Source organism: Lepidothrix coronata, unplaced genomic scaffold (assembly GCF_001604755.1).
Source record: "Lepidothrix coronata isolate B3197 unplaced genomic scaffold, Lepidothrix_coronata-1.0 Scaffold99, whole genome shotgun sequence".
NCBI classification, from domain to species: Eukaryota; Metazoa; Chordata; class Aves; order Passeriformes; family Pipridae; genus Lepidothrix; species Lepidothrix coronata.
The window spans coordinates 2,321,619-2,330,751 of record NW_016690279.1 but is presented as its reverse complement, the minus strand read 5'-3'; the positions used below and the strand labels follow the sequence as shown (position 1 = coordinate 2,330,751).

Sequence of the window (9,133 nt, the reverse complement as noted above, 5' to 3'; positions counted from 1 at the left end):
AACCACCACTTCTCCCAGCTTCTTGTGCCTATGCCTGGTGGTACTATTTCACCACCCATTTCTGGTCAGTCTGTCCCACATAACTCTCAGCACACATGGCCTGGATTGGCCTTTGTGCCAAAGGACAAAAGTTAAACATCTCCCATCCACGCACATGTTTGTATTTAGTTGCATGACAGGATCACCTGAGGCTTCCAGACATGGATAAACACTACCCTTGCTCAACACTTTCCAAGCAGTCCTAGAGCAGAGCCACAGCCAGCCTTGCCCATCTCCTCTCTGACAGCCACTATCCAGCACTCCCACCACAGTGAGCCACAAAGGTCAATCCAAGGCACCCCTGAGGACTAAGGGATAAATCAGAGACTGAAGGACTGACCACAGCATGCGGGCATCTCCAGTGCCCACACCACTTACTGCACACTCTCTGTGCCTCTTAGCAAAGAGGGGAAAAAAATGCATTATTTTTTGAATTATGCTCAGTAACACAGACAGGCAGGGAGTAGGGTTTTGCTTAATAAGACAGAGCAGGAGCATCATGCAGGCTGGGGAACTGTCTGGCTGGTGAAAGCATCGCTCGTTCAAGGTGACTCCGCAGCAGCCTGCCCAGTCCCTGTCCAACCAGGTATCCATCTCCCTGCAGGCACATCCCCAGCCCCTGTGCTCACACTCCACAGCCCACGTGAAGAGCAGAAGGCACGTCCAGCACTACCCCAGCCCCAGCCCGGGCCGCTCCCCCCTCGCCCCCGTTCCCCGTGTGATTCTTTAAGCCGTGTCGCCACAAGCAGCTCTCCTGGGGGCTCATGCGGCAGCGGAGCCATAATCCCCGTGACAATTACACTGTAATCCCGGGCCCTGCAGAGCCACTCGCTGTCACGGGTGCCTCCCCTGCAGCAGGGATGAATCCTCCCGGGCTCTGCTTGCTCAAAATAGGCTTCCCTGCGCTCACAAAGTCAAGCCTCGGTTACCTTTGAACCGCTGCGCGCTTGCTTACACACACAGCCTGCTCCCTCCGGCCCACAGGAGGACAGAGAGATTACCAAGGAATGAACTCTTGTTTAACTGCTTTTCCCTGATTATCAGCCACGAGCAAAGCCATAAAGATCGAGTCTTTTGCCAGACAGGCACATGCTGGGATCTGTTTACTGCAATGGTGGCAAAATAGCTGCTCTAAACACTCCATGCCCAGCTCCAAAGCCAGAGAGGGAAGGAGATGACTGCTTCCCATCCAGCTAGAGGAGATAAAGCTCAGCAGGCAGTTGCAGATGGCTGTGTGTCCATCACTTGCCCTGAAGCAAATAGAGATAATGTTCAGAGGAAAACTACAGGAGGAAAAAGCAGGAGCTCTCATGTGACTTCAGAGGAAAACAACTGCAGCAGGATTTCACACCCCTGAAGGGTTCTCCTGGTCACAGCAGTGATACACACCTAGTTCATAAAGAGATTATATTTTTTATTGTATTTACAAACCTAATCGTAGGCAATTCACACACTTCACTGCCCTGGGCTCAGCTCAGAAGCTGGAGAAATCCAAGGTAAAAAAAGGAATTCAGTTTTTCCAGCTCACGACTCATTCTGAGTTGCCCTACTCTATAATAGAGACTTCTACTGCATCCTTGTCTGTGGAAGGAAAAAAGGATATAAAGGCCCCAGCAAAGCAGCTTTTCCACCAAGGATGATTTTTCATGCTGATGCTTCAGGCTTGGGATATTTCATGTATCACACTTCCCCCTGACGCCAGGAAGAGGCCTGCCCTCACTGCCCTTTCCTAGAATACAGCTACACCCCAATATTTCCCCGAACACGTACACAAGCAGAATTTCCACTTGGCAAGAAACGCGTGACGTGCCTTTTTGGGATCTTTGTGCTCCCTCATGCCAGCGTGTTCACAAAATTAAGCCAGGCAGACACCCAACTTCAAAGGGTGCCTTTGCTATCTGGCTCACCATGCGGCTAATCTCAGCTTGTTTGTACAGTCAAGATTCCCAATGCTGCGCCCTACAAATGCTTCCCCTCCCACGATCCATTTTAATCTAATCAGAATTAGTAGCCCAAAGATTTAGGCTTAGCCCAGGCAGCTGAGCTCTGCCAGCACAGTTATGCTGCTCTGTTGGCAAAGGTGCCAGCAAAGAACTGCAGCAGAGGAAGTTATCGGCACAAAAGCACTTGAGACAGCGTAGCAGCAGCACTCCACTATCAGCCAGACCCGTGTGAGCATTGATACAAACAAACATTTCAACAGCAGGCATTTTCCTAGCTAGCTGCTACAGCAGCAGAGGCTGGGTTTTCAGTGCCTGGAGTTTGGGGTTGGGTTTGTTTGTTTGTTTTTTAACAAAGACGTTCCCTACTTGTGCAGAAGTTGCCTTGGCTTGGGCCCAGAAAGCAGCAGACACAGTGTGTGCTATTGGGAATAATGCAGCTGTACTTCAGGAAACCTGTCACTCCCGGGGCATTTTTCCTCTCTCAACGGGCTCTGGATTCCCAGTAAGGCTCCCTCGCCTCTTTGAGCAGGGGGTGAGCAGCTGGCAGCAGTTTTCCAGCCCTCCCTGACCATGTCTCTGTACCCACTTTGTCACAGCCAGGAGCAGAGGGACCCAGCCATTGTTTGGGTCACTCCTTCCCTGGCGCTGCAAAGCCCACGCTCAGCTGGACTAGCAAGTCTGAGTAACCAACACGCAGGACCTGCTCCTCATACTCAGCCTCAGGAAATTTGGAATTAGCGCCAAGAACAGCCCGCACATAAACAGTCTCCTGCAAGATCCTGGCTCCAGACTCTGCTCCACTGCACACTGTGGATTTGCAATAAATATTTACCTCGCTGGGGAACAGAGTATTCCAAGCAAAAGCTCCTGACATCAGTAAGGACTGTATTTCCATTTGGAGGAGAGTAGAAGCTTCTCTATTTTTAAAGGGGGACATTAAAGAGGCTTCTGCCATCCTCCTAGCACCATACTGGCCAGGATCTGTCCCTCCACCTACAGGTCCCACTCTTCTCCACGTCAGCACAGCAGCACCCCACCAGACCAGGTGCCCTCCTTCCAGCCATACTCCCCTCAGTCACCTCACCTTCTGCACAGAGATTTCTGGCTACTGTGCTGCGCAAGCCACTTCAGTGCGAGTCCAAGGCGCTTTCACAGTCATTTTTGCACGTTAGCACTGCTTTTTATTGCTATAGTTGGACTGTAACAGCAGCTAAAGGGGAGGAGGCAGGGTGAGCCTCACAGCAAGGTAAGCTGGCCAAGGGCACATCGCTTCGTATTCAAGTCTGACAGCAGCACAGTTTTAGAGGAACCGTGGTGGAGACATCTTTTCCCCTACAGCAGCTAAGGCAGAGCAACATCAGAAGAGAGAAATCCTTCCCATGGCAGGCTTTGCCGTCCCTGACACAACACAATTTGTTTAAGCAAGAAGCAGCCATGGTTTTGCTTGACATAACACCAGCCGCTTGGGTAACAGTGCTATGGGTCTCCCAGTCTCCTTCCTGCCCCAAGGAGTGTCTCTCTGAGATTTTAATTAACTGCTTTGATTTTTAAGTTATCCCAATAATTTGTCTAACAACAGCCTCTTGGCAGCTTATAAGCAGATTCTCAGCCTCAAAGGATTTAAGGACAAAACTGACAAGAGTGCACATTTCCAGCAAAAATAAAGACTTTTACAAGAAGCATACTTTTCAAGTCAGTCAGCCTTCAGAAACTGAGAGGGACACAGCTACATCTTGCATGTTTTCCCCTCCTACGCTGACATTTTCTCCAGATTTGGGATTAAGTATTTAACCCCCTCTTTTGAGGCTTTCTGCTCCTTTAGCTTGCTTTGAACACTTTCACTTACTTTGGCTAATACCATTGCTCTCCTCTCTCCCATGGAGCTCTTGTTTCTGCCTGGAAATGAAGGAACCACCGAACTGCCAGAGCGAGTTACAGCTGCTCAAGACAGGGACATTTTCTGATCTGCCTTTGCCAACACCAGCTCAGCTACTGGCAGCAGTCACATGTCAGAGCCCGACAGCTTTTCTGCCCACCACAGCCACAACCAGATTAAACAGGAGGCAGCAGAGAAGGCGCTCGGCCAGCACAGACCGTGTGCCAAGCAGAAGCCCTAGTTCTGCCTGTCACCCCTTTCCTAACCCCATAAGAAGAGATCCACCTCCACACTGCAGAGCCTCGGAAGTCTGTCTGAGTCACTGCTTTGGGTAAGGGGCCAGGCTGTTACTCAGAGGGTGACAGCAGTGTCTAAGGGAGCTGTGATGCCAGGCAAGTGCCAGAAACCTGAGTCAGAGCATGACTGCTGCAAGTCAGGGCCGATGGCGACGCACGGCAGAGCTGGTCCTCTGACCAGCAGCATTCACTGGACAAACATTCAGGCACACGCTTAAAGACAAAAAAATAAAAGCCTGAACTAACCTAGAAGTGCAGCCCTAGAAGCTCATTAATGTAGGATCTTTTACAGTCCCTCAGAGCAGTGGCTTATTACAAGTTAAACTCTTTAACTAGGCTGCCCTGTCTATTCAGAGCCACCAAGCCCAGTCTCATCACAAGAGTCTCATTCTAGTGCAAATCATTTGAATCCTTAATCTCAAGCATTTGCATTCCAGCCAGTCTCAAACAAACAGCCACACATGCTCCCCAACAGCAGCCCGGAGGTCAGGCGTGCGCAGGGTTTGTCCCCTCGGTTTTGTAGTGTTTCAACTGCATCAGCCTCTAGTTTGAGGCTGCAAAAGTAGCACAACCCGGCTGTTGTTACAGGGCATAAAGGAACAGGGTGTACCGAGTGAAGGGGGAGAATGCAGCTGCAAGATCTAAGAGCAGGCTCAAGAGGATAAATGTTAACTCAAGAGCTAGGAAGTGTTTTGAAGGATGGATGCTCCTTTTGTCTAGCCAAAGCCATAGCTGGGGAGTTCTGTGGGATCAGAGAGCCATGATAACTTAATCAAGTAATCTCACAAGTCAACCCAAGTAATTTACATTGCAGACCATGGAACCACAGTTATGCCACTCTTACAGGTACAGTTAATATCACTAATTAAAAAAAAAAGTTTATCTTTAACTCTAAAAACATCAGTCTGTTCATTTGAGAGAGAACAACACACACAGAATGTAACACAACCTAGTGGTAACTTATAGCCAAGGGGATTCAAGCAGCCAGGATATGTCTAACAGAGTATTTACCAGCACCAGGAGTCAGAGGGAAGGGAAAAGTAGCTGCAGGAGCTGTGCTGAAGTCCACGTGCTGAGCAGCCAGCCAGCATCCCTCCTCTCCATCGTCACCTGGAAAGTCAAGTTGGCAGCTTCCAGCTTGTGGTGGAAGTGGGACAGTATGACATTACAGGAAAACCATGGCACGGTCACATGAGGCTCCATTTCAGGCATTTGAGAGCAGCAAATGGCCTCCCCACCCCAACCATTCGAGCAGCTCAAGGCAATAGTAATGCCATTAACAGAGGCTTGGAGGGGAAGGGAGAGGCGAAAACACATAGGAAAAACATTTTTGCTGTTGCTGGACTTCCCAGAGCAAATGAACCTCTGGTATCTCGAGTCTGGAAAGTACCAAGTTCAGCCCCGATGTGCCTCTTGCGTAAGCTGTTCGGAAAACTCAACCACAGGAGAGTGCTCTCCAGCATGGGAGCTGGCAGCACTTCGGACAGATGAGAACTGGGCAGCAGCACCGTTTCCCTGACTGTGCCCCAAGCACTGCAGGGGTGACTATTCCCACCCCTGGGAACCTCCACATCTATTGTGAACAAGGCTCTGAGCCACGGAGGGACCACAGAGCCCTGAACTCCCACCCCGTGAACTGTGCATGCAGTTTGACAAGGTACAAGGTGCTAGAGAGGTTATTTCTTCCTACGTGTTACAGGCGTCTCTTCCCAACAGACATCTCTAGATTTGTCTACCAGAAGTCATGGGCTCCTGGCCCTTCAGGGCTAAGGAACATTGCTTTAAACACTGTATATAAACACCATGCTTCAAGAAGGCTGAAGCAAAGCAGGGTTTAGCTCTACATGTGAGCTTGCCAAGTCCAGGTAAAAAATAAAGTAAAACGTGCAGATAGCAATGTCTTGATTTGATTGGGAGGGACAGATGAGAAACTGGGCAAAGAGCAGAAAGAACAGGCCTCGGGGATCAATGGCAGCAGGACAAGCCAAACCGGTTTTAACATTAATAATGCTGCACTACTTTCCAAACACAGCTATCATCAACAAGACACCAGCTTTGCCAATCAGGAGGCCTCCGAGCATGGTTGCTTTAAACCAGCAAACAGAGCCCACTAACAGCACGAAGCCTCCCCCTTCCCCCTAGAGCAATCCTCTGCCAGCAGCTTCTGGGTTGGATTTGTGCTCATCTGTACTGCTGGGGACCCACGAACACGATGTGGTGCTGCATGGAGACTTTTTCTGCATAGTTCAAAGGTAAAACATCTGCAATAAGCTTGCAGCCCACTAGCACTGCTACAGCCCTGCTGAGCTCAGGGCACTCAGCCCTTTTGCAGCCCAAACTGAGCAGAGCCCAAGCCTGCAGCAGAGGGAATACCCCTTGCTTTCCTCCTGTGCTGCCAGGGGCACTTTTAGATGCTAAAAGCACAGGGAGAGCTCAGCAATGCCACTCTGCTCAAGTAGGCAGACCTCAAGTCCTCTGTCAGCTCCACTGATTCCACGTCTTGGTTGCACTGGGGGCTTTCTGTCCATCCCCCCTAAAGCATCTTCTGCGGGACCCCCATCCTTGCACAGCAGAGGGGAGCACCCTGCCCACACAGCCTTTGCCTTCCAAGGCACTCATCCAGAGAGGGCTGGGGACCACCTGGTGACATCAGGCATCAGCTCCAGGCTCCCCCCCGCCCCACGGGGAAGAGGGGGATGTTCTCACACAAAGCTGCGGGGCTGTTGTAACACAACCCACCCACCCGCAGCAGGAGCACAAACGTCACACTTCGGCACTTCAGTAATATTCCCCACCCTCTTACACATCCCAGGATTGCTTCACACGGAGAGAAATCCCATTTACACCAGAAAGCCGCGCGAGGGGAAACGAGCCAAGGCATTTCTGTTTGTACAGGCTTGGGGAAATATTCAAGCACCGAATCGCTCTCAAAATCCACGCTCTTACATAAGCACAAGAAATACAATCCCCGTCTTGTTAAGAAACAGCTACCTGTCTTCACCCTGCCCGCACAGAAAAACCAAGAGCCACATGCTGTGCAGCTCTGCACGTTTTGGCCGTGCTATTAAAAAAAATAATATGGGAAGAGTGCCAGCAGAACTCTCCCAAACCGTGTGTCATCCTCATCTCCTCCCTGGCAGCCTGTAACCCAAACAATTTGTTTGGATAAGGCTTTATAGTAGGCCAGTGTTACTTCTCAAGCACACACTCCATCTTAGGTAGCTTAAAAGATACAAATACTCCGTAGAAGTTCTATATGGGGATCTACAGACCACATCTGTGCAAAATTTGTTGTCTTTGCAGAAATCCGATGCTTGCAGACCAGTCCAGTCCCCAGGGACACCAAGTTGCATTTCATACCAAACATGGTCAGTGCAACTTCCAGATGCTGTCTGCCCCAAAGGTTTGCCCTACTGGTTTGGGCCAGTTCCCAAACGACCGATTCACGTGCTTAATAGCAGGGATAAGGACACCAGATTAGAGTAAAGTGGATTTGGGCTGGTTGGTTTTAGCAGAGTAGCTGGCAATTACTACAGATGCTCTCTATGGGAGTTCCCTACTCTACCATCAGCAACCCCCCAACCCTGTGCCCCTATTACAAAGCAGCACAGTCTTATCAGTTCAGATCTGCCCACCCAGCCTTCATCAGTGGATGATTAAATCTAGTTTTAAGGATCCCCGATGTCCTGCAGCTCAAGCTTACCTTAATCTCAGCAGCTCTTTTCAGACCAGCAGAGGAATCTGCCCTGATTGCACTATCAGCAAGACAGACACACAAAAACAAACAGCAGGGAAGCCAGAATCTCAAAATCTCTGCTTCACCACGAAGACCCCACACGTGCCGGCTTGAAGCATCCAAAATGTTCTACCTCATTATATATTTAAGAGATTCTTAAATCCTCCGTGGCAATGCATCATTTTTCATCCCCATGTGAAAGTAAGGAAGGTTTGATACACACTGAAAAACCCCAGGCACCGGCACAACCAAACTCAGGTAAGGCTGGAAAGCCCATCCAGGTGCTGTAATGCACCGCACGCATCCAACCCGCCACATATTCACAATAAAAGAGGCATTCAAGGACTTAAGTCCACGATGAGCAGTTGGAGATCGAAGCTGCAATGCAGCGCAGTTCATTTCCACCAGGTACCCCCGTAACGCTCTAACCCCACCAGCCCTGAGCACCGGGGAGACACGGGGAGAACGGGATACGTGAGCAGCGGCACAGCAGCGGGACATCGCCGGGCACCGGCCGGGACATCGCCGGGACACAGCCAAGCACAGCCGGCGCTGCTCTGGCATCGGACGGAAGAGGCAGCGTGCGAGCCAGGAGAGCCGGGGGAGGAACGGGAACGGCCCTATCGCCGGCCACCCATCCCGCCCGCCCTCCCCTCCCCCGGAGAAGGGCAAGCGGCGGGGGCAGACCCCGGGGGGCAGCGGTGGCATCGGCTCTCAGGCTGCTGGAGAGCGGGGCCTGAGACCCGCGGGTCACCCACCCGCCGGCACCAGGAGCCCTTCCCTGGCGGGGCAGATCCCCCCCTTCCCTCCCGTCTCCCTCGGCCCGGCGGGACTCACCGACTCAGCGGCGGCGGCTCGCAGGAGGAGGCCGAGCAGCAGCAGCGCGGCGCGGAGCGGGACACGGGGCAGCGGCATGGCCGGGCTGGGCTGGGCTGGGCTGGGCTGGGCTGGGCTGTACCGGCAGAGACGGGGCGCCGGAGCTGCAGATCCGACCGGAGCGGGCTCTAGCCGCCTCCTGTCGCCGCCGTGGCCCTTATAGGGCCGGCACAGCCCCCGCGGGGGCGGAGCGGCGCTGCCCCCGCCCCGCCGGGAATGCCCGCGGCCCCCGCCCCGCACCGGCACCGCACCCGCCGGTACCGGGGGGCTGCGACCCGCCCCGCACCGGCACCGCACCGCCGGGACAGGGGGGCTGCGACCCGCCCCACACCGGCACCGCACCGCCGGGACAGGGGGGCTGCGACCC

The 9,133-nt window shown here is 52.4% G+C and overlaps 1 protein-coding gene across 1 annotated transcript in view; it reads right to left on the bottom strand.

Annotated features, from left to right (window-relative positions):
• SDC4 (syndecan 4) overlaps positions 1–8,875 on the bottom strand; it is a 19,255-nt gene extending 10,380 nt beyond the window's left edge. The window contains exon 1 of the mRNA XM_017822698.1: positions 8,728–8,875. Within this exon, the coding sequence (XP_017678187.1) occupies positions 8,728–8,805 (78 nt within the window). The 5' untranslated portion in view covers positions 8,806–8,875. The remainder of the gene's footprint in view (positions 1–8,727) is intronic.
• Positions 8,876–9,133: the final 258 nt, after the last annotated feature.